This window comes from Corythoichthys intestinalis, chromosome 11 (genome assembly GCF_030265065.1).
Source record: "Corythoichthys intestinalis isolate RoL2023-P3 chromosome 11, ASM3026506v1, whole genome shotgun sequence".
NCBI classification, from domain to species: domain Eukaryota; kingdom Metazoa; phylum Chordata; class Actinopteri; order Syngnathiformes; family Syngnathidae; genus Corythoichthys; species Corythoichthys intestinalis.
Window position 1 is genome coordinate 49,706,732 of NC_080405.1, and position 26,861 is coordinate 49,733,592.

General features: G+C 38.2%; 1 protein-coding gene across 2 annotated transcripts; it reads right to left on the minus strand.

Annotated features, from left to right (window-relative positions):
• Positions 1–15,813: 15,813 nt before the first annotated feature.
• On the minus strand, positions 15,814–25,762 carry pitx2 (paired-like homeodomain 2). Of its 2 annotated transcripts, XM_057851085.1 has the most exons (4): positions 25,576–25,762; positions 23,720–23,783; positions 19,929–20,128; positions 15,814–17,486 (listed from the first exon to the last, which is right to left on the minus strand). In XM_057851085.1, exons 2-4 carry the CDS (start codon positions 23,763–23,765, stop codon positions 16,938–16,940), a joined length of 795 nt encoding a protein of 264 aa, XP_057707068.1. In that variant the 5' UTR covers positions 23,766–23,783; positions 25,576–25,762; the 3' UTR covers positions 15,814–16,937. The 2 variants fall into 2 exon arrangements, with proteins under 2 accessions (XP_057707068.1, XP_057707067.1); XM_057851084.1 differs by lacking the exons at positions 23,720–23,783; positions 25,576–25,762 and adding an exon at positions 20,270–20,648.
• Between the last annotated feature and the right edge of the window lie 1,099 nt (positions 25,763–26,861).

Consider the following 26,861-nt stretch of genomic DNA (forward strand, 5'->3'; position numbering starts at 1 on the left):
CTAGACATTTTGACATATGAAGGATGTTTTCTTCATACGTTTCCTGAAACCAAAAGCACGGAGGAAAAAATGTGAAGAATGGATCAACTTGCGCGGACGTCCAAAAGACCAGTTTAACGCCAGCAAGGTAAAGCCATTCACATTTCATATGCAGTAAACATTTTGTTGGGGGCCACGGTCCTACAGAGGACGAAGAGGTAAGCCATTTTTATATTTTTACTTATTTTTTAGCACGGTATCTGACTGCCATTGATACCTTTTCTGTTGTAAAAAAAAAAACAACTTTAGTAAGGGGGAAATGTAAATAAATTATAGAATTAAGATTTGTTATTCATGAAAAAAATTAAAAGTGTTCGTTGGCTGTCACTGAGCAGCATTTGTGATCGTTACACAAATATATCAATATACTAGTAAATTGCCCCAAAGAATGGTCAGAGACGTAAGACAACCAGAGCATATAATACATAAGAAAGACAGGGCATATGGTGGTAAAGGATAGATTGTTGAAACAGGAGAATGTCATTGTCAGTGGCGTAAGGCAATGTACACAAGAAAAAGGTGTCCATAAAAAAGCTAACTCTGGCTCAGGTCAGCTCTTTTTTCCGTGTTTTTCAGCCCTCGACACTCAAGCCATCTCTTTAACTGAACACTTCCCAGATAGTAGACCGACGATGAAAAGATGTTGGATCACATTCCGCTGTCGATCATATATCGTTGAATCAACGTCACTTTTGCACCTTCAATTAATGTTGTTTCAACGTTGAAATCCTTACAAAACCTAAACGTCATTTCGATGATTAACAATATTGGAACAATGCTGAATCAATGTTATGTTTTCGAGCAAAACGCCTGCCATAATTCAATGACTTTTCAATCATTTTTCCCGGTCAATCATAAATCAACTATTTGTCAACATTAGTTCATCAACGATAAAACAATGTTAACCCAACCATTGCCAGACATACCATAGAACAACGTTGTTTCATCGTCACTTGACGTCGAAATATTTCGATGTCAACCATACCGATGATTTTGATGGAAAATCAACGTTTATTCAATGTCGGTCTGCTATCTGGGTTGTATGTTCTTCCACATCTTTGCCAGTGAATTCTGCACCACGGACATCATTTTCAGACAGAATTGGTCGGTTTAGCTCAGTAAACATCTCGTTCGTACACTATTTCGATGCATTTACTGTTAGGGACAAACGGGATGTTGACCCGCCTAGCAACAATTGAGAACGTCATGAATATTAATGCACAAAAATGACGTGCTGCTTGAGGTCCGCCGGTAGTAAATTACAGTACGTCCTGTCCCTTTAAATGAAAGCCAAGCCACTCCGCGCATGCGGAGCCAATCACAGGTGTCATGTATGGCGGAAACTTGAAAATCAATCGAGTTTTACTCTTCTGTGTTGGTCTTCATTGAGAGAAAGGGGCATACTCCCGACTCAAACGAAGATTTCTGATACAACTTGAGGGCAGTGGTGGAGTTTATACACACAATGGGTCTGCATCTCCTACTATGAACTGGACAATGAAAAAAAAGACAACAATTAAACAAACAAACAAACAAACAATGGAGTACTGGACTCAAACAGGGAAAGGAAAAAATATGCCTTATTTACTGGCGTCGGGTCTGCTGGAAACGTCGTGGAATTACTTTTGTAAGTACTTGTGTTTTTACCTGCCACTTTAGCCAGATAAACTTGCCACCATTTTGTGTGTATCAATTATGAGCTTCTTTTTAAAAGTTCTTTCATTTTTGGTCAGCTGCTGCAAAGCATTACATAACATTACATCATTCAGGTAGTGATGCTGAAAATTGCTGTTTGTTGCATGATTAAGGCCGCATTTTAGCTGTAAATGTACCTTTTACTCTGTCAATCTGCAAAATGCATTGACAGGAACCAGTAATTATAAAATAGCGGATTTTTTTCTTTTAAATAAGGGACTTGGAATGCGCCAACCACTGTTATTGGAGCACTTGACTTGATATATGAGTAAATAAACACAAAACTTTTATGCTAATTACATAAATTTTATTTCATGAAGTATTTTTTGTTTGAAGTGCTGGTATCCCGTCCTGAATATTCTTTCACAGCGTCCATTATGTTGTACATTGAGGAACAACACGCTGCCATCTAGTGTCCAGAATCCGTCCTACAGCCTTATTGACCTATCTTGAAAATATTCCTAGTGCCCACCCAACCTCCAAACAAATTGGATTCATAATGTATGGTTTACATTACAACGCCGCTTATAGCATATGTGCCGTGTCTGATCTTGTGTGTAATATGTGCCAATAAGGCCCTGGTGACAATATTGTTTTAAGCAAAAGGGCAGCAGCTGCTGTCACAGAGTGCTGGCGTGCAAAGTGCCAATCTGACCTATTGCTTTAGAGACGATGAAAAACACCACACAGCCGTGACCTTTTCCGCTTCATTACCTTTCTGCCGTGTCTCATAAAAGTGAGGAAAATACACCAGCCTTGGCCATGATGGTTGCAGACAGCCAACCCAACCCCCGTTTCCTCCTCAGAACCACCTATTCCTTTATTGCTCAGATATGAGAGTCACACATGACGATGTGACTAGAGGCCTAAACTGGTCACTGGTCAGAGTTTCAGATACTTTCCACAGTCCAAATAAATGAGGGATAATAAACATGTATTCTTGTGCAGTTTTGAAGGGGGACAAACTTACACCCTTTTTTGCAGGACTATGTTGTCCCATTTTAGGGTCTGCATCCCGTCAGCTCTGTCCTCCTTTAATGGCGATAGACCTGCCTACTCGCCTAAACTACTAACTAAATCGGACTGTCTAGCGTAGTTTCTTAATCTGCATTTTTCTATGTTGTTCTGCTGCTTTAAAAATTAGTCTGTAAAAATGAAACGTTATTTTTATCAATATAAATACATAATATATAAAAACTAGGGCTGTCAAAATTATCGCGTTAACGGGCGGTAATTAAATTTTTTTATTTAATCACGTTAAAATATTTGACGCAATTAACGCACATGCCCCGCTGAGATTACAATGACAGCACAGTGAAATGTGTACTTGTTGTGTTTTTCGGAGTTTTGTCACCCTCTGCTGGCGCTTGGGTGCGACTGATTTTATAGGCTTCAGCACCCATGAGCATTGTGTAAGTAATTATTGGCATCAACAATGGCGGGCTACTAGTTTATTTTTTGATTGAAAATTTTACAAATTTTATTAAAATGAAAACATTAAGAGGGGTTTTATAATATAATTTCTATAACTTGTACTAACATTTATCTTTTAAGAACTACAAGTCTTTCTATCCATGGATCGCTTTAACAGAATGTTAATAATGGTAATGCCATCTTGCTGATTTATTGTTATAATAAACAAATACAGTACTTATGTACCGTATGTTGAATGTATATATCCATCTTGTGTCTCATCTTTCCATTCCAACAATAATTTACAGAAAAATATGGCATATTTTATAGATGGTTTGAATTGCGATTAATTGCGATTAATTACGATTAATTAATTTTTAAGCTGTAATTAACTCGATTAAAAATTTTAATCGTTTGACACCCCTACTAAAAACATATATCAATATAAAAACAAATTTTAGGTGCAACAATTAATCGATTAATCGACAACTATTTTGATAACCAATTAATCGTTTAAGACCTTCTTTACCTTAAACTTTCTACATTCTTGAAATTATACATCTAACTTCTCAGTTGTAAATATTATATTTCCTAATTATATTTTTGTTTAGTGAAACTTTCGGTTAACAAAAATATAATTATATATTTAGTATATAATTACTTTAGAAGTAGGACATGAACAAAAATCTGCTTTTACTTTGGGAAACAATTAACAGTTTTAACAATTTTCGGACATCTTGCTATCTAAACAAGGTTCTTGATATGGCTGCAACAATTAATCGATTAAATGGATTAATAAATTAGTAAAGCGGCATGGAAAATGAATGAATGAATGAGTTGCCAAGGACATAATTGATACAGTTTTAGATTACAGTCAAGTCAGGAAGCTGTAATAAAATATTATTTTCAAAGGAAACAGTCATCCATTTTGCCTTCATTGTTACTTACCACATGCCTAAAACAACTTCAAGGTATATTGTGAAAGTAATTGGAAAAAAACTGACAGTTATCGGATTAATCATTTAATTAATCGTTCGATTAATCGATTATGAAAAGCATTCGAAGTTCTGCGTCAAAGGAACGCGTTGCTCTGTAATTCACCGCCAAGCCACTGGAGGGGTGTTGCGTTGGGTTTCCTTGAGTTTTCTTCTGTTTAGATAAAAATGGCAACGTTTGAATATGGATCTTCAGTTCATCAACATTGAACAACAAATGTTAATCATACAAATGTTGAGGCGCAGGCAACGCAGAAGACTGTTGCGGGGGTTGTCTGTCCGACTGTGATGCCGCACAGAGACTGGCATTCTTATTACGAATTCTAGCATTGGAATGGAAGCCAGCAAGCGGCTAGCTTCAAACTGGCGTTGACCAATGTTTCCAGCATTTTGTCTGAGGTCTGTAAAGCATTGTGGACAGCCCTCCAGCTTGATTTTTTTTTTTTTGCCGTGTCCCACAACCAACCTGTGGGAAGCCATTGCAGATTTCTGGCGGCTATGGAACTTCACAAACTGCGTTGGAAGCCTTGATTGTAAACACGTCATCATAAAAGCACTGAGGCACTTTCAATCAGTGATGATGTATCAAGTGTGTAAACTGTTGTTGAAAATTAAACATCAAAACAACTCTTTTGACACCAAACCTGTGCTTTATTCTTCATATATTTGAAGTGTAAATGTAAATAAATCACAGACTCACAGCAAACATGTACAAAATAAATGATAAAGTGCACCAACCAAAAATACGACATAAAGTTATAAAAAGCTGGCCGTTTTGGCCAGCTCGGTTACCGCTTCGTGTGGGCATTCTCTTCCGAACAAACACATACTTGTCTCTGAGGTTCTTCCATTTTTTATGCATTCGCTGACCTCCAGCTCCGTATTTTCAGCAGTCTCCTTCCGAATTGCTAGCCATTTGGCAATCTTTATAATGCCTTGACGAAATATTGTACAGGTGGTCGTACTTGCGGACCTCTTCGATGATCCTCTTGTCGGCTTGGTCCATTTTTGATTGTAGTGCAAGAATATTTGTAAATGGCGGTGATTTCGCGCTGAACCAGAAACGACAGTCTGAGCGGACAAATCACAGTCCATTTGCATCACGTCACCACGCGTTGACGTGATGCGTAGTCAGGATTTTGTGAAGGTGCACGTCAGGCTACGGCGGAGGGTCGTAAATCGGGTCTGCATTGACGGGGTAGGTCCGTCGCAGAAGCGTAAAACCAGCCTTTATAGCATCAAGCTAACCATACTCTGCATTAAGTCACATATTTTAACTGAATTTCTAAGTTTTAATTGATAAATGGGGTTGGATTTTCAAATTAGTCAAAACACTACAGAAAAACTACTGTACTTACAGTACATGTTTGTCATAGTTGATTCCGCGTTTTAGCAATTTCAGTCCACAAAGCATTCTTGGTTTTGGCTGTACGCGAAGGATAGTGGTGTTGAATCCTCCAAATCATATCTAAATGGCAGACAAAGAGAACACACTTGTAGTGCAGATTTAAAGCAGCTTGATTTTAATTCATTGAAAGCGTTTTGGCAGTGTTTTGAAGTAAGTGTCCGTCAAATGCAGGCTGCGAATCTCTGAATGCGGACAAAGCTAAAATACTCTGGTCAACTTTGAATTTTTGGTAGGAAAAAAAAATTTGGGCGGACTGGAAATTCTTTTTATTGGTTTTGGCTATCACACGACTGTTTAACTCAAATGCTTCTTGTAGCCTATATATAATCATCAAATAAATCTCCTTGTTCATGCTATGTTTGAGAAATAAGATTATTTATGACTTAATTATGTCCCAAATTAACACAAAATAAAGCGTGATTTTTTTTTTTTTTTTTAATGTATGTCAGATGTAGGTCAGGAAACATTTCTCCATTATTCCAAGTGCAGATTTAATTATATTTGGCACCATCTGCTGGTAAATGTGTAAATAATCAGCACGAAGGCAGGTTTAGCATTCCAAAGCAATTGTTATGATATAGTAAATATGTACAGTAATTTCAGTTAATAGTACAGCACCCTCAATGATGATAAGTTCCCACAGTCATTTTGAATATCTTTTGGTTTGCATTACTGCTTTGATATTACTTTTTCCTGATAAATGGATGCTTAAGCGCAAACTGCACCATAAAATAAGAAGTGCTTGCATTTTCATAATGTAACCAAATCCATAGCTCACCCCTATAACGTGTTACTAGCATTCACCTTGCAGCTCAGTGTGCGTGTGCGACTTCCGTTTCAAGAGTATACTGTGACGCCCCCAGCAGCGATTGCCACAACGAGCCCCCCCAAGGCGCAGTAATGAAGGGTCGCCAACATTGACAGGAAGGTCTTCCACAGATTTCTTATTAAATGAGAAACACAACGAGAAATATTTTTAATTCATTATATTTTTAGTTTTTTTAACTCATCTTCTGTCACCCACGTATTTCGACACTTTTTAGTGGAATGTGGCTCCTACTCATACCCTAACCCCAGCATCAAAGTTTACACACCCCTGGTATAGGAAGAGTTCAAGGGTACGTACAGTACGATGTCATATTATGATCGCTATTAGCCTGCTTCATGTTCCACATACACAGATCTTCTAGATTTTTAAAAGCATGTAAATTATAAAGGCAATTTTTAGAAAATTGGTTCAACAGCTTCAAATTTATAACGATGACCTGAGACCCTAAAGGATTAATTCATTCTAGTGCTTCCAAACCAATGAATGCAGAGCTTCTTTCTATGATTATACACACACACACAGCAAGAACAGTACATACTTTTCAAATAATTAAACCCACCACGACGTCACGATGAGATGTGAACAAGTGAGAATTTATTAGGATGCTCGCCATGCTAAAGCTAATGCTAGTGCTACAAGTTACATTTAAAGTAAAAGGATCCCTCAGTAAACACCTTAAAGCAACATTGCATATGCTCTGATGCAAGATTAAAAAAAAAATCTTAAAATATTTACAAAACGGGCAAGCCATGTAAATGCTAACGCTACAAGTTACATTTAGAGTGAAAGGATCACTCAGTAAACACCTTAAAAGGTTTAAGCAACCATAGACTTCATAATGTATTGATGTGACACAATCCCCATTCACTGCGTCACGCCTTCCCGAAGGGGGCCGTCCAACACTCCACTTCATTTATTAGCAGTCGGTCACATGCAGCGATTTAACGCAGGATTTAGGTTGGAAAAAGTACAAAAGCTGTACTGCATACAAACATGAAGGATTGTCTCAGGAGTGATTTGTTTGAGGTTTCAACTTAATTACTATATTTTTTGTACCATGCATGCATTTTGAAACTAAATTAGCCGCTACAGCATTGGCATTATACTTCGTAATATTTACGTTAAATAAATGGTACCTGCACGTTTTTTTTTTTTTTTTTTTTTTTGCTTTTAACCAAGAATCGAGAGACTTACGTCGATATCTGTAAAGAATTCATGGATTTAAGCATTTATTCACAAGAATTTTCAACAGAAAAAGCTCTTTGTTTACGTATGGCGGCCGCTAATTTCCTTACTGACTAGCCTCAGTGTTTGCAATATTTACGTAAAATAAATTCTACCTGCAACTTTTTTTTTTTGTCTTTTAACCAAGAATCGAGACTGTTTTACGACCATATCTATAAAGAATTCAGGGATTTAAGCATTTATTCACAAGAATTTTCATTGAAAAAAGCTCTTTGTCTGTGTTTCCACTTGGTCAGCTTTGACAGAGATAGGCTCCCTATAAATTGGCCCCGCGCCCAGTGTCCAGTCAATACATTATGAAGTCTATGAAGCAACATTGCAAATGCTATCACGCAAGATAAAAAAAAAATCTTAACAATATTTACAAAACAGACAAGCCTCGAGCTTCCTGTAGCACCCTGCCTTCAGGCTGCTACAGGGCCCTTCCAGTGTCCTACCTTCAGTCAGCGTCTGCCACAGTTGCCCACAAAGATACCTGATGTTGAAAAAAGTCTATATATTCACCCGGTATATCGGCCAGCCGATATATAGGTCGACTTTTAGTCGTAACATTCAGACAAGCCCACCCAATCGAAATTGACCGTGGGAGAAAAGTGGGTGGAAAATGTCTTCAGTAATGGATCCTTGGAGAATTTTGGGGAAAGAAACTGTTTAAAACCGTGTGTGTGTTGTGTGTCAAGGGTGTGTGTTATAGCATCATTTGTACTGTATGTGTTTCTATAATGGCACTTCCCCCTTCTCTTGTCTGCATGCGGACGTTCGGCAATCCCATGGAGCTCAGCCGCAGAGAACGGCACTCCACCGGATCAATACAGCTCCTCGGTGGCTTTCCTATATCAACCGTGCTGAAATCCTGCCATCTGTGACATATAGGTGGAGCGTATACATTGCTGAGAAGTTGCTCTCCAGCTCTCTGCACACCTTCTGCTCTCATTCTATAGACAGAAGCCTGATTGACAGCAAAAAAACACAAAGATAACATACATTCTCTATTTATATTGGTAGTTAGTTGCTTACTGTATGCGGATTGCTCACCTGTTCCAATGCTCGAAGTATTAAGGATCCAAATATGCTAAATATGATTTTTGGAAGACTGCTGGATTTTTTTAATGGGACTAAGAGTGATGGGTTTACAATGCAAAAAAAGCTTATTAAACTCATGGGCTCAACTACGAGTTGAATTATTCCCTGAATTTGTGAATGGCACTTGTTCACGTATGTTACTGCATAGACTTCATAATGGTGTTGAGGAATCTGATCGGTCATGCACTGCGCCTCGCCTTCAAGTAGGGGGCCGCCCACATCAAGAGGAGCTATTCACAAACACGCACGCAGCGATCTAACGCCAAATTTCTGTTGAAAAAGTATGAAAGCTGTACCGCAAACAAACAGGAAGGAGTGTCTCAGGAGTGATTTGTTTGAAGATTCAAGGTAATTATTATATTTTTCGGACCATGCATACATTATGAAACGTTGCGAAAAAAATTAATGGGAGAAATTAGCCGCTACTGCATTGGCATCATAGTTTGCAATATTTACGTAATATAAATGCTAACTGCACAGTTTTTTGCTTTTAACCAAGAATTGAGACTGTTTAACGTCAATTTCTATAAAGAATTCGGGGATTTAAGCATTTATTCACAAGAATTTTCACCGGAAAAGCTCTGTTTGCATAAGGCGGCCACTGAATACATTCATTAAGCATTGTTCTTTAACATATTTACGTAAAATAAAGGCTAACTGTACTTTTTTGTTTTTTGTTTTGCTTTTAACCAAGAATCGAGACTACTGCTACTGCATTGGCATCGTAGTTCGCAATGTGTATGTAACATAAATGCTAACTGCACAATTTTTTTGCTTTTAACCAAGAATCGAGACTGTTTTACGTTCATATATATAAAGAATTTGGGGATTTAAGTAGTTATTCACAAGATGTTTCACTGGAAAAGCTCTGTTTACATAGAGAAGCCGCTAGCTACATTTACTAACAGACTAGCATTGTTCTTCAACATATTTACGTAAAATAAATGCTAACTCCACAGTTTTTTCTTTGCTTTTAACCAAGAATCAAGACTGTTTTACAGTGCCCTCCATTGGCACCCCTGAAAAAGATGTGTTTTTTAGCTTCTATACTGTATATATATATTTTTTAATTCAAATAATATGGGACTTTAATGGGAAAAAAGAGAAAAACACAACCTTCAATACAAGTGCATTCATTGAGTGGGGAAAAAATCCCACATAAAGAAAATATTCTTTGACATCAAATAATGTGTGTCACAATTATTAGCACTCCTGGTGTTAATACTTTGTACAACCCCGTTTTGCCAACAAAACAAGGTCTGGGGACTGAGATGGCCATGGGAGGAGCTTGATTTTGTGTTTGGTGAACCATATCTGTGTAGATTTGGCCATATGTTTTCGGTCATTGTCTTGCTGAAAGACCCAGTGACGACCCATCTTCAGCTTTCGGGTAGAGGCCAACAGATTTTGATTTAAAATGTCCTGGTATTTCAAAGCATTCATGATTCCATGCACCCTAACAAGGTTCCCAGGGCCTTTGGAAGCGAAACAGCCCCACAGCATCACTGACCCACCCCAATACTTCACAGTGGGTATGAGGTGCTTTTCAGCATGCGCATCTTTCATGGCACGCCAGACCCACTTAGAGTGTTTGTTGCAAAAAAGCTCAATCTTGGTCTCATCTGACCAAAGCAGAAGGTCCCAGTTGAAGCCTGGGACCGTATGTATTTTTGTGTGAGACCAAGATACAGAACAAAGAAGAACAAATACAGGGTTTTAACCATTTATTCACAAGAATTTTCAACAAAAAAAGCTCTTTGTCTGTGATTCTACTCGGTCAGCTTTGACAGCCTCGCCAACAATGCAGGCCCCCTACATTTCGGCCCCTGCGCCCTGTGTCCCGTCAATACATTATGAGGTCTATGGTTACTTGAACTCATGGTCCATGAAATTTTGTCTGTGAAAAAATGTGGAATTTTTATTTATTGGCCTACACTGGTATAGTTTTGTAATGACTCATTTTCATTTAAACAGCACTTCTTACAGTGAAAACTGAATAAGTATTTTACATGGTTAAAATTCAATCATAAACATTATCATTATATCCCCCCAAAAATGTATTGATACGAAATAACTATGAAGAAACTTGCTGATTGTCGTACTTGCGACATTCATTTTGCTCTGATTCAAGTTCTGAAATGCTGACTTGATGATTCCTTTTCCGCAACCACTTAAAAACAAATTTGAATCACCAAATTTGTAGAAAGACATGTTTATGAAGATAAAAATAAATAAATAAATAAAAGCTGTCAGCGTAATACTCTTAAATGATACCTCATTGACTGTGTAAAATAAAAATAAGGGGGGAAAAATGTGGGTGTGCTACCTAATATTTCGACTAGTGAGTCAATACAGGCGTTTCTGACCTGCCGCACAAACTCGTAATTAGCATTTGGACAACTTATAACTGGCTTGGGTCACATAGTAACAGCAACAACAACAAGGGCGAAGCAAGGAAAGTGTCATATGATAATTTAAGGACCCTTGCAGCCTTTTTTTTTCTTTTAACACGGATTTGCAGCCTGGGAAACTCTCGAGGTAAACGCCAATTTAGACGTCAGTGCTGGGTGACGGGACGCCATCTTTGTGTGTGGTGAAGATGTCTGAACATGAAAAGTGTTAGGAGCTTTAGACATGAGAGGACACGCGGGGATTTTAGGTAGCTTCTGAGCCTGGGGGGACGCACTCTTTGTATTGTTAATATACTTATATTTATATAAAGAACCTACTGTATATACATATAGTGGCTATGGAATCCTTTCATGTGGCCTTATCCAGCTGCATAGGTCAACAACGGTTAGCCTTAATGCTAACTAATGCCACTTGAGTGACATTTCAATCCAATGGAATTTGAGCGTACGGGAAAGCAAGATTCAGTTTTTGTTGTACTGACTCAATGCCAAATGCTTTGAGTCAGATAGACTATTTCCAAATTTAAAGCCTTGATAAATGAATGGGGGTGGCATCGTAGACGACTTTTTAGCGTGTCCGCATCACAGTTCTGAGACCAAACCCTTGATCTCAGGCTCCGGCCTTGCTGTGTGGAGTTTGCAGATTTTCCCCAGGTACTCCGGTTTCCTTACGCATCTCAAAAAAATGCATGATGGACTAATTGGACTCCCAAATTCTTAGGTGTAATTGTGAGTAGGGGTTGTGACAGTATATCGATATAGCGATATATCGGGATACTTTGTATCCCAATAAGTTGTCGATATAGATTCTTGACTGGTGGATATCATTTTAAAAAGGTGTTAATTTTTTAAAAAGGAATCATCAGTTTGGTAGCAAAATTTTCACAAGTTTCCATGTTAACTCTTTGATGGTGATAAATGTCCAATCCATTTGAAGTGGGAGGGGATGGCAGCAGATGTACAAATGGTCCACCCTCCGTTATGTTATTGGTTTGGGGTCTCTCAGAAAAGAGGCAATAATGTTGATCGTCAGTAAAATCAAATGTTTGGCAATTGGCAAACAATGAAAGCCGGATTCGTCACTGCCAATGACGGACATACTGTATATGGCGGAAAAAAGACAAGACTGAAAAAGCAGTTTCTGCTCTTGCATTCCTCTTTAAAACAAACTGCTGTATTTTAAGCCAAAAGAAGTGTTGTGTTTGACAGAAAAATATGTATATATGCTGCCATAGCAGATTCATGGCGCATTAAGCCCCCGAACTATTTTTAATTTGTCCGTTTTACCCTGGAAACCCCTGTTTACAGACGTCGCGCAACCACTTTTGTTTCAACCCAGAGATAAAAAGAAGGTAAGTAATTATAGTTCCTATTCGAAATGTCATTTTTAGCTTAGAATCATTAATTGATGTCTAATATTTTGTTTAAAAAAAAAAAACAACTTTAAAAAATTATTCACTCGCAAAGAAAAATTGGGAAAAAAAATGTTTAAAAGGATAAATGTATGCAAAAGAAAATTTTGACCACTCCTTGACGTCTACGATTTCTGCATCGTGACCCTTGTTATATTACCGTGTTTCACCCATAAAATCCCCCAAAATCCGGCTGTGGCCATTCACAGCTGTGTCTGACATTTGGTGATGCATGCTACATAGTTTTTGGATCGAAACAAGGTAAGTACTTGAAAATATCTCGTTAAAATCATTGCATCTTTATTTATGCTCGCTCATGCTCTCACCTCTACTTAGGGTTTTGCTGTTAAAAAAAAAAAAAAAAGGTTTTAAAAATGCCTTCCAGTTCAAAATGTTTCTACCCCCAGAAAATTGAGATTTTAAGCTTTCCAATGATGTATCACACGTGCATATCGGACAATTTTGAAATTTGGCAAAATTGGGGGTCTCAGAGCAGAACTTCAAGTCACCTGAGTGTTTTGCGCCATATGTAAATGCCATTGACGGACATGTATGTCAATTCCAAAGATGCCCAAAAACCATCCATGCCAAATATGGCCATGTATGTCAATGCCGGAGACGGCTATGTGATAAATTTTGAAGATTGATATACTGTATATGTTTTCATTTCAAACACAGATACATCAATCAATTCAGTCAATTCCAATTACTGATATATCCTTCATGCAATTCCAGTGGGAATTAGGGAAAAAGTTACCAACCAGCAGAGCAAACCATCACGCAATTTTTCCAGAATTTGGATTTTCTATTTTGTAATATTAAATGTTTGGCAAATACAGTATTTTATTTTGAGTATTTGCACTAAGCTAGTTAGGCTGCTTTCATGCACAAACATTGTAGAGGCTAAAATTCCAATATTTCTCCCAAAAATTCATCAATGATCCAAAGATTAATTTGCTAATCAACCAATTTTTGCAACCCGAATTTAATCTACCCGCCCCACCCCCATCATTGAATTTTAGTGTATACTTTCAGGAAATTGCGTTCATTTTTACACGCACATATACTGCTAAGCAATTGTTTTTTTCTGTCATCGAATCAGGCATGAGACAAATAATTTCATGTGCCCATTATCCGTCTCTGCGTGGAGATCACAACTAATTGCATAATTATGTTGTATGTAAATTGGTTTTATTTCCCTGAGGGGCGTCTATATGCTGCATGGTGCCTCTCATGTCTACCTTAAAAAAGTGCAATAAGGAAGAATTAAGAGTCCATAAATGAGCATGCTAACTTTGCATGCACTTCTCTCCTCCTTCTCCCTCTCCTTCGTGTTCAGTGCACATGTTGATTGTGCAGATGTGTATTGCGGCGGCAGACGAGGCTTATCGTCCCCCGGCTGATTAATTCCCCCATCAACGCAATACACAACATAAAGCAGCTTTAGGCGCATTGTTGGACTGCTCCTTATTATTTTTAGACGTGCCTTTTAATTAAACAGCATCTGGCCTAACTGCGATTTATACCCCTACTCCCTCTCCCCCGACTATGTGTAATCCCCCTCTTGAGAGGTGACCCCCGAGGCTTCTTCCAACATGACACCGGCTCTTAAAGCAACTTCCCCCCGTCCTTTTCATACAGAATGTGTGTGCTTATTTTAATTAAATACCAAAAGATGTATTGTAGTTTAAAAATAGAGTAAACACACTGAACAAACTCCCAAATAAGGTCAGCAGCTTATCATCCTCCCGGTGCTTTGTCACCGAGGCGTGTGGCGTGCATCCAGCCGGGTGGAAGCGTCTTCTACACGGCCAGCTCAAACGGGCACTCCCTTGCGAAGCACCCGTTTTTAGACACTTTGGTGAAGAATTCATTTTTTACACTATGCATGTGAATGTGCACTTTTGCCACCTTCGTATTATGTTATTAGAATGCAGAATATGATTAACTTACCTGATAATAAATATTTTCCTTTTTAATGCAAAATGTTTGCTTATTTTAATTTAAATGAAGAAAGCGTTTATTTAGGTTTAAATTATGAAAGCACGCGCAACATATAATTGAATAAATAAAATGTTTGTCTTCCGCACTTTCACACTTGGCATACAGCTACAGGTTAAGATATGGGTGTCTCCCTACCGACTTTTATTTATGGCGGAAACCACTCTAAGACCCCCAATTTGGCCAAATTTCAAAATTGTCCAAAATGCATGTGTGATACATCATTGGAAAGCTTAAAACCTAAATTTACTGGGGGAACAAAAATTTTGAACAGGAGGGCATTTAAAAAATATATATTTAAACAGCAAAACCCCTAACTGGAGGTGAGGGCACGAGCGAGCAGAATTAAAGACGCCAAAATTTTAACGAGATATTATCGCGTACTTACCTCTTTTTGATCCAAAAACTCCAGGTAGCATGTATCACTGAGTGTCAAGACACAGCTGTGAACGGCCACAGCTGGATTTTTGGGGGATTTTATGGGTGAAACATGGTAATATAAAAAAGGTCACGATGCAGAAATCGCAGACATCACGGAGTGGTGGAGATTTTCATTTTCATATATCTACCCTTTAAATTTTTTATTTTTTTTTCAAATTTTCTCTGTTTGGATTGATCATTTGTCATTTAAAATAATGGGCTAAATTCGACAGTAACAAAAAAAAAAAAAATACAATTAAGCGATAGTTATAAGGTAGATTACCGTGACTTATTTGCAGACGCTAATTTTTTCATTGTAACGTAATTTGTTTAAAAGTTTAAAATATGCGAATGAATAATATTTCTATTTTGTTGTTGTTGTTTTTTAAAAACTAAATATTAGACATCACTTAATGATTCTAAGCTAAAAAATGACAGACATTTTGAATAATAAATATAATTACTTAGCTTTTTTTTATGGCTAGGTTGAAACAAAAGCGGTTGTACGACGTCTGTAAACTGGGGATTCCAGGGTAAAACGGACAAATTAAAAATAGTTCGGGGGCTTAATGCGCCATGAATCTGCTATGGCAGCATATACACATACTGTTCTATCAAACACAACAGCTCTTTTGGCTTAAAATACAGCAGTTTATTTGAAAGAGGGGTGCAAGAGCAGAAACTGCTTTTTCAGCCTTGTCTGTGTTTTCCGCCTTATTTATTTAAAATATGCAACAATCGATTCCTGCAAAAGTGCACCTTAACAAAAATATGCAAGTTTGCCACTCATCCTTTTCTCAAATTAGACAGAATATTTAATTATCTTAAGGGTTTGACAATATTGAATTTAAAAAAATTCCTTTTCGTGTCGATTATGTGTGCTTATTTTATTTAGAAAGTATTATTGAACCAATGCAATTACTAAAAAAAAAAAAAAAAAAAAAGTCAGCAGCTCATCTTCCACGCAGTTTTCTTGATCGGGGCGTGCAGCTGCTTGTCCCCGATTGAAAGAGTCACTCTCCCGGCCTACTCATCTAGAAATTCCCCGCCGAAACCTCCCTGTTCGGATACTTGTGAGTTAAATTTATAGTCGACAATACTTGCATACAGGTGTGCATTTTTCTTCTTTTGCAGACTTCAGCCTCCCTAAACCTGATTATCACTGCTGTGTGCCCCCGACCTCCTGTTTTGTTGATTCCAGGGGCAGACAGACTTGTATTCAACATCTTAATCTGTCGCTTGCACGATGTGTATTGGCGCAGCCCAATTGTTGTCCACGCACTCTCTAATAGATAAGCTCCAAAGTGGAATGGACAGTGCGTCGCACTACACAGCAAACAGAGCAAAAGATGATTCAATAACAAGCAAGTGTGGCTTTGAACAATATATTTACTTCCATTAAATAAAACACATTTCTGAGGGATGTCGTTGGGAGGAGGGATCCGTACCAAATAGTTTACAGGAACATTTTAATGCGTTTTTTTTCTTCTTCTCCCTCGAGGATTGCTAGTCTAAAATCGATATTCACACAGACATTAATAATAATTTTATATTATGTTAGAAACACACCACTGCGGTGCGTTTTAGTATTTACATTCCCTTTTTAACTTTTGTTTGCAAGCAAAACTGATTTTCTTATTGTTTATTCCCTACCACGCATGCGTTAATAAATTGAACCCCAGCTTTAGAGATGTTTGGATATATATACAACCTTTTCAGACAACAAATCGGGGTATAAAACAAAAGAAAAAAACTATTTCAGTGGTTCAGTTTTTAGTGCCCTTTTGGAAAAAAAATACAATAATAACAATAGTAGTCTCTTTCCTGTGGATGAAAAAAATGGCCACCACGAATGCAATTTTTGCATTACTGTACATCCCATTTGGGGAAATCGATGCTTCAAAGTGGTGCCCCCCTTCTCTCTTTCGTGGGCGGGCGTGCGTCTCGGGGTGGGGGTTGGGGTGTTTAGATTGGGGCGCGCGCGTCTCACACCGGCCTGTCCACGGCATACTGGCAAGCGCTGAGGTTCGTGGCGGGGCTCTGCACGCCAGCGTAGCCGAAGCTCGAGTGCTGTTTGGCTTTGAGTCTCAGGCTGGCCAGGCTCGAGTTGCAAGTGTCCCGGTACACGTAGGGTGGCGTGGGCGGCGCGTAGGGGCAGGCCGGCGCCGCCACAGCCGAGTTGAGCGACGGCCCGCTGAGGTTGTTCAGGTTGTTGAGGCCGTTAAGGCTGGAACCCGCCACCGCCGACGGCACCATGCCCGACGTCATGGACGAGATGGAGTTGGGCGGCGAGAACATGGCCTGCGACGACAGCGGGTTGACGTTCATGGAGTTGAAGAAGGGAAAACTCTTGGTGGACAGCGAGGCGGACGTCAGGCCCTTGGCAGCCCAGTTGTTGTACGTGTAGCCCGGGTACATGTCGTCGTAGGGCTGCATGAGTCCGTTGAACTGGGGCCCGAAGCCGTTCTTGCACAACTCTGCCTGCTGGTTGCGTTCCCGCTTCCTCCACTTGGCGCGCCGGTTCTTGAACCACACCTGAAGGATAGGGGGAGCAGGAAGACACCCACGAGCACCACGTTATGTTTTGGTCGAGGCGAAAGAGGATAGAAAGTTTATACCGGAGCACCGCTTCATGCAGGACAAATTGCACTTTTCCCCCCTAATTTTGCACGTAAAGCATGCATTTTTGGATGTGTGTAAATCAACAGTAAGTACTGTGCCCCAACACTTTGAAATGAAACTTTTGACGTTTTAGCAACTCACACGCGCTTATTATTATGATCATTAATGAAACGGCTGGTTCAAAAGATGCATTATACCAGTTTAAAATTCCGTTATTCACGAAGACACATCGTTATGTTAAAAAATGCGGTCACTGTTAACACATTATGTCTAGACAATTTTGATTAATGTTATATATATATATATATATATATATATATATATATATATATATATATATATATATATATTATAATAAATCTATACGTGATTTAATTGAGATAAATAAACATACAAAGTGTCCCCTGAATTTTGTGCAGTCGTGTACCATATACCATAACTATTTTGTTTATTAATGCTTTCCTGGGTCTCAATTGTTTTAGCACGTTGAAGCAACAAGACGTTGGAAAAGTCATAATTGTATGTTTTAATTATTAATAATTATACTAAATATATAATAGTAATTATTAGTGTTGATTTTAAAGCAAGATTTTAAGGTTTGTAGTTGCTTTATAACATTTGAGCAATCGTTTTATTTATTATTTCTTAAAACTACATATATATCGTATTTAGTTGCAGTTCACCGGTGGAAAAAAAAAAAACAAACAAGCGAACTGATTTATTCTGAGTATCTTATATTTGTCAATAATTAAAAAACGATTGGTTTTGAGGAAAATACAACTATTAATTCCAAGCATATTTGTGTGGCAATATAAACATTTACGATGCCGTCTAAATACATTTACCTAAATTTTGCACAAAGCATTATTAGTCATGATTTTGTTGTTCTGTTAACTGCGTGACAAACTCAATCTTGTCTACGATTTTCACTAACAAAACTGAAGCAAATATTTTACATGCGTAATCTACATTCTCTAACCATTAAGTGCTTGCACATTTTTTCATGTTGTAATATTTAATGAGCAATGTTCCAGCCAATTATGACAATCTACTGCAGGTTTTGAGTTTTTCCTCTCCTTTGCTCTGCCCATATCAGAACCCACTCCACACACTCCTTCGTGACGCGTGTGTATAACGCAAATTCCCCCCTTCACCCCATTAAAATCTTGTGACAGTGTCCTAAAATGACCATCTTTGCACTTTTTTTTTTTTTTTTTTTTTTTTTTTTTTGGGCTTCACACGTGTGCTACGTGTCATATGCACGCTCAACTCTAATTGGACCTCATATAGACATCACTATTTGGATCTGTTGAAAAAAAGTGTATTTATCTTAGCTTGCAGGCGGTGTAATTAAATAAAATATCAATTGAAGACGTGATTGAATTGAGCTCACGGCAGCTGTGTGTTTAAACAAGAGCGTATGTGTGCATATTTGTTTTTCAGATAATCTGTGTGGAGGACAAATTATTACACTAACATACACGTCAGTCTATTGCAGACATAAAACGGACATTTTTACGCAAAATTAATTATGAGGGTGGAAAAAACGCTCGACAAATAGTTTTGCAGTGATGTCTGCACCGATGCACAGCCACCCGTGTAAGTATGCAAAACAAAATTGTCTTCAAAGTGCGTTTTTTGTTCAAAGAAGTCATTCATGTTTGAAGGTAAATTATATTTCATGCATACAATTTATTTGTGCACTTTCCCCCAAAATGTTATAAATGTGCTCTGAAATGAATTATTTTGCTCTTAAATTTATGTTTGAAATACTAGAAGAGCCTCTGTCACAACGTAACCTTTTAGTCTAATTTCCACTATTTTAGAATATTTTCCTCTTAGGGAAAATGTATTATTTTGTTTACTACTATTTTAATATTTTCTTTTAACCATGTGATTTAAAATACATTTTTGCTGCACAGTTACGCTTGCAATGCAAATGTCTTATTTTGTACTGTTTGTGTCATGTAATTTAGATTTTTTTGCACGCGTCAATATGGTGAAGATGCTCGGTAAACAGAAAAACAATTTATCGTGCTGTGATTTGAAAGGCAATTTTAAATATGAAAAAATAGTTAAAATTGAGTCATGAAAAAAATATTTTCTCAAATATTCTGCTTTGAAACGCATTTTTCACGTGCTATTATCCTTCAGGAGCCACAAAGCGTCTGCTTATATTTACAGTTTATTTGCAAAATTGTTCCATGGAAAGTATTTTTGCATAGCTAATACATGCAGCAATTATTTTGTGTGCTATACTTTTAGAAATAAAGTATTTTTAATGCATCCTCCCATATAAATGTCGATATTTTTTTGTTGTAATGATAAAATGTGGGTTCTGTGGTATAGACTTACCCGAACCCTGGCCTCGGTGAGGTTGGTCCACACGGCTATTTCCTCGCGGGTGCTCATGTCCGGGTATCGGTTGCGCTGGAAGGTGGCCTCTAACTCCTGCAGCTGCTGGCTGGTGAAGTGAGTCCTCTGACGCCGCTGTCTCTTCTTTTTGGACGGGTCGTCCGACGAGTCGTCGTTTTTATTCTGATTTTTCTCTTTCTCTGTGCAAGACAACACAACAATAACGATACATAATTTCTATTTGTTGCCATTTGCATAACATTCCACAACGAATCCTTCATTTGCGTATGTCAAACTCGCTTATAACTCCTCTAGCCCCACTTGCGCCCGTTTTATCTTACCCACAGTTTCCGGGCTTGACGTGTCGGACACCGCGTGCGCGTCCACGCGGTGCTTGCCGGATTCCACGGCTCGCACCAGCGGCTGCAAACCGGACGCCATGGCGGAGGCCAATTTAGTCCCGGTGAACGAGTGGTGCGGGTGGTGGTCGAGATTTAAAGGATCCCTCATAGAGTTCATCGGTCGTTCCCCGAAAACCAACCCCCAAAAAACAAGTCTTTATAAATCCCAGTCCCGGTTAGAGAGCGTCTCGGAGACGCCGTCTCCACTAGCTTTTTTTGTTTTGTTTTGGAGCCCCACCGGAAAAAGTGCTCAGATCCCGGGTTGCTTTTTAGAGCGGGCCACCGTGAGGCGCTGCCATCCTAACGTCGGCGGCGGCGGGCGGCGGCTGACTAGCGGAGTGACAAGGACAGGTAGGTGATATTGGAGCCGGGGGCGCGCACGCTCAAGCACGACGCGCGCACCCACTTCTCTCTCTCTCTCTCACATTCGCTGTCTTCCCTCCCCCTAGACGTCATTGCCTCTAGCCCCGCCCACTCGCTACCTTGGCAGGCGCGTGCATGAGAAGTGAGAGAAACCGGGGGAAAAAACATTCAAATATAAAAAAACAAAAAATATATCAAAATGAATTTGACACGATAAACACTCTTGTACCAATAAAGAAAAACATACCAAATCAATTTCTTATCCCTTTGAATGCGATGATTAGTCCGCTCAGTGAACGCTTGAAAAGGCGGTGGCTGGGGCCGCAGCTGGAGAGTCAAAGCCAGTTCGTGGGGCGAAACAGAACCGATTGACTTGACTTGTATGCAACGTGAAGAATCAGTCCCATTTATTTGGTTTCGGAACCATAGCTCTCAATAGTTCACTCACATGCAATGACGGTGATGGATGAACCTGATTTGCTTTAAAAATGAGCTGTTTTTCCTTTGACCATGCACTAACTCCAAGTAATTTGCCATTTCCAACAGTCAAATTGAGGAAATAAATGAACACCCTGTTATTTCCTGTTATATATGTTATTTCATAATATAACTAACTCACTGGCTGCCTTTGACGTCTAATCTAGAGTCAATTATACATAATTTGCATAGAGACGGTAGGGACATAACGCTACCAACTTTTCAGGATGCTCAAATTGTCTCCACCAACTTTTAAGCAACCTTATTAAGTGAATTATTTTCATTATGCTTAGACTTACAATTACCCCTTTTCTCTTGCTGAATTTGCCGGTCTTTTTCCCTTAAATGCACTTTTGATTGGCTGATGACTTAACCCCCCCCATACACACACACACACACACACACACATACGCACTCACAGACCCGACATAAATATGTCGACAACATGCTGCCTCCTCTGCTCTCTTCTAAAACGAGGCATATTAGATGTTTTTTTTTTCCGGCCAGCAGCACCCACTTTAAGTAATATTAAAAGATATCAATCTCGTGGAGGTGGGGAACACACCACTAAATTTGCTACTTCACATTACAGCCAATCACAACTTTGGAATTATGTCAGTCTAAACGTTTACTTTTTGTTCTTACACCAGATGGACATTGAATAAGATTAATTGATCTGTTATTTTTGTTCTGGCTGAGATGTATTGACTCATGTACTGCATTAAAAACCTCAAACAGATGTAAATAAATAAATAAATAAATTTGCTACTGAAAGTCCGACCTGCATCAGATTTAGCGTAGCATTAAACTGTGTGAACTTGCTGACTTGCAAACCTCGAGTAGGAAGCTGCTTAGAGAGAGGTGTTTTCTACTGTAAATGTTCATTAACTGTGAGGAATGTAGTCCCCCCCATAATTGCTCAACTCACTAATGCACTTTAGGGATGAAAACAAATAGGAAGAAGGTGAAAGACACAACCAAATAAAGCAATGTATTACCTTTGTGGTGAAGGGCTAACATGAAGTTCCATTAGTTAAATCTAGATATGTATTATGGAAGTTTTCAATTTTTTTTAAATTTATTTTTTATTTTTTATTTATTTATTTTTTTTAGTAGTTTTTGAAAAGAAAGGTTTAATTTGAATGGTGAATCACTTGAATCAATACATGTGAAAGTTATTATAAGTCAATACAGGTTTATTTTGCATTGATCATTTAGCCTATTAATTAATTAGGTTCATATTTGTGTGAAATGTAGCCCATTTTTACCTTTTGAGACCAAAGCTATGCCCTTGGTGTCTTGTGACAAAAAAAAGATTTTTTTAACCGCCCATTCTGGTCCAAGATATAAATTCTAACATTTTAATTTTAGTCCTTGTAAATTCCTTTCTTCATTAAATCGACGCTAGTATGTTCACGTGCAGCCTTGTCATGACGAGTCATCCAATTACAAAGCATGCAGCTATCATAAATCATCCAAATAGTCTTTTTCTGTCTTATTTTCTTGCTGAAGTGGATTATGTATTCACCCGTGGACGCCCCCTCATCTCTCTCTCTCTCTCGTCATACAAGGGCCATTAATTAACAATTCAGTCAATATAGCAGCTAGAGAGTATAGGGTGCAGGAGAAAAGGGGGACGAGGCTTTTTAGAGCGGGATTACGGACACATCACATTCCTCCATTAGTGTATTCCTGCTCACGAATGGCTTTCATTATACATGTGCTTTTTCCCCAGAGTCGAGAACCCAACGAGAGCCGCATACATTACACGCACCGTTTTGGATGCGCGCACACTGCTTGTCACGTTCTATTAGTCCTAATCAATCGTCATTAACAATAAGCGTGACACACTTAGGTCAAATGCAGAAACTACTATACTCGCTTGCACTACTGTTTGCAAATATGAATTAATTAAAATGATGTAATTTTAATCTTTGTCGTGACTTTTGTATGATTAAATATTTGGCTGTTTTTTGCGTCCAATCGAATCGCTGCAACATTTCCAAGTCAAATTTATTGGACGCCCATCAACGTCAATGGCAGCCAATGAGTTGAGGAAAAAAAAGGTCTTCAACAACTCAAAGCAAAGGATTATCGTAATAAAATACAATCTTTGTTGCAAATTTATACGTCGTTTTACGAGTCAAGCCGTTATGCTGCAGTGCCGGAATCGACCGTTAGATGTCAGAACAACACAACGAACTGACATTGTGTATATGCGCTTCTAGTTAGGGTTTTTTTTTTTTTCCAAGTGTGAAATCACGCGTGAAATTTTACGCCACGGACGTATATTTCACACCAGACATGCTAGATATCCTTTGCGAAATGTAATTGGTTAACAATATTTGCTGATGATTTATTTTGTTGAGTTGTAATTTTGAACGTATGTATAATATAGTCATTCCACATAAATAATAATCAAAGCATTCCAGAAAATACCCCAAAAACATCTTAATAAAAAAGACCCAATTTAAACAGATATTGTATATTTGAATAATTGTGTGACGTGCAAAAAATGAACAGCACTTTAGTATGCGTGTCATATTTTACCTATTTGTGCGCAGGTGGTCGCCAGTTTGCGGCAGTGGGACTCCATAATGGCGAAATCTCTTCTCTACAGGGGAAAACCATCAAATAATATAATAATTAATGGCGGTATGCATGACAAAAGGAAACATATTAATTAAAAACCTGTAACAATTTCAATGCATATGCTCAGAATTGAGTTGCCTATGTGATGTGCGGTATGTATTGGAACCAATATAAAATCATTTCATCGCAATTAAAATTAACATTTCGTTTCCTAGTCACGTTTCTTCACATATTTCAATCAACCACCCCTTACCCTCCAAAAAGATGTTATTTACTCCTCCAGCGTACAGTATGTTGCGCGCGCACGTGATTTAAAATCTCCAGGATTAAGTCTCTTGATTGAGATGTCAGCCTGTAGGCGTGTGAGCATATTACAAAATTCATTATAGCACCGTCACACAGATGGGCTTTTATTAGAATGTTTGCTTATGATAATGCAAAATTTGCATGTCACTAGCCGCCATTTTCTCCTCGGCCTGCTGTTAGTCGCTTCCGAGATGCAAATAAATATGGAACTTTTGAGAGATGAAGAATATCCGAGTGACTTCTTATTTGGAAGATTTTGTTATAAAAGTTCACATTTTGGGCTTTGTGTCATAATGTGTTATTATCCTCTAGTTAAATTTCCAAAGTATGGTACATAATAACAAAATAACCAAAAACCCTGCTAATACGCTCAGATATGATTTACTGAACTGCTATACATTATAGCGGCAATGATAATTGTTGTGAATGCATTGAAATAGTAAAGTTTTATTTTTTTTTTTATTTTTTTTTAATCACTAGACTGCACATAATGATTAAGATACTATTAATAAAGATATTCAATATCAATTTAGACATCCATCTATCGTTTCTAATTTGAGATGGGGAGTAGGCGGTGTGGGGGATTCATGGCAACGGGCCCACTCTCGATAGAAATGTGGCCCTCCATATTTCGCTAGTGCGATTGTGTTATTTTTTGACATTATTATTTGATTTCTATAATTTGCATAAGTTAAATTAATGTAAATTATTAATTAAGGTGGTTTATTCTAAATTTAAATTCGCGGTTTTTTATTGCACAAAGTATGTATTTTTTTTAACACCATCCTCCACCTCAGTTTTTGAAAATATATGTCAATCACATAATTAATTATGATCTGTGTTTCCCTCATCTCACCGTCTAGTATGCTTATATTTCAAAGCTGTACGTGTGGTTAAAATAATTCCCCCCTTTTCAATGAACGTTTTATTTGATCAAGATTATCGTCAATTAACGCAGACCTTTCCCGCTTATCACCACATAACTACTTTAGAAACCAATTCTTTTTAAAATCACTTTTCACTGATTGTAGTAACACACCCTGCTTGTTATTTAAGACAAAATTTGCCTTATCATCAATTAATTTTCCGCAAATTTGTATTACCGCATTTGCAATTAACTCCCTACAAACACGACTTCAGTTACATGTCACTCCTCTTTCGAAATGCTAAACTCTAATAACATCGGATCATTGTCACAATTAAATAAAACTTTGTCGTTACTTCTCGTATGCAATTTGTTTTATTACTGCACGTGCAAATGACATGATATTAAATTGATTTCCTTTATTTTAACGACTGTTTTTTTTTTTAAAGACTAGTTGACATTTTACTAACTAGCACATTAATATTATTTTTCGTTAATAGGCAACATATGCCCTCATTCCGTTAATTATTTTTGATGTTGTTGTCATTTGTAGTCATTCGCACGTGCCAATAACAACATGAAGACTTGACTCTATTTTACCCCATTTGAAATAAAAGAAAAATGGAAAAGATCAATCCCTTACCACGCGTGGACGTCTCGTTACGTGCGTGATGAGATAAATTCCACCGTGCAAAACACACTCGCACGCGCGCACAACGCGAACGTCCCAGTCGGCTCCTTCGATTTTTTTAAATCTCCAAAAATAAAGCAAATGGGGGTAGAAAAAAAAGCTTCACGAGCAAGTCCACGCACTCTTCCCGCTGCCGTTCTTCTCCTCTTCTGCACGCCTCAACTTTTTTTCCGCACTGAAAGACGCTCTGGCTTCTTCCCCCCACGCCCCCCTTCTCGTTTAGCGGGCGTGCGCGCGCCTGGAAAAGGGGTGTGTTAGTGCACGCGCAGTCTGCGAACACAGGGGCGGCACGACGAGAGCCTGAAGAGCGACTAAATCAGCGCCACTGCAATTAAATTAAACACATCAGCGGTCCAAATTTTCCAACTCATTTGCACGTGGAACCCGTAATTCGGACAATACGCACGACTATTACCGCGCGTCTCCCATTTTCGTATTTTAAGTAAGACGCGCAGCAGACCTGACGTGAGCCCACCCCCTTAATCCCCTTTTTACATTTTTAGTCATACTCCCCATTAAAGTGGTAATTAACACCCGCGCGCACGTGGGAATTCTATGCGAACACACACACATGCACACACACTCACTTTGTATGTTGTTTGGAAAGCAAACATATTATTTAATTGCCCAGTAAAAGGTCGACTCCTTATGTTGCAATGAATGTGCGTGCGTCAACGCACCATAATTGGAGCATCAAATAAATGGTCGAAATATGCATCAACTCACCTTTATAAATAAATTTTAAAATTCAATTCAAATCCAAATATTTCATTAAGAGGCAATAGAAAAATTAAAAGGGTCTTAGAAATCACTCAAAACGTTAGAACCCACCCAGATAGCAGACCGATATTGAATAAACGTTGATTTTCCATCAAAATCATCATTATAATTTACATCGAAATTTTTGACGTCAAGTAGTGCTGCAACAATTAATCGATTAACTCGAGTATCCGATTAGAAACAAAAGATTCAAATTAAATTTTGCTGCTTCGAGTATTTATTTAATTGGTGTTGTAATGGTTTGTTTTGAAAGTGTTTGCATTTAGTTTTATTGATTTGGGTGGATACATGGCCCTCTAGTCTACCTCATTTCAGATAGCTGAATCCATCTGCTCCCTGTTAAGACCAACATAAGATAAGTTTTTGTTTGAGCTGTTTAAAAAAAAATGTTTTTTTTAATGCATTCGTAATTTAGTGTATAAGTATATTTAGCCATTTTTTGTGGGAATATGTGTCTG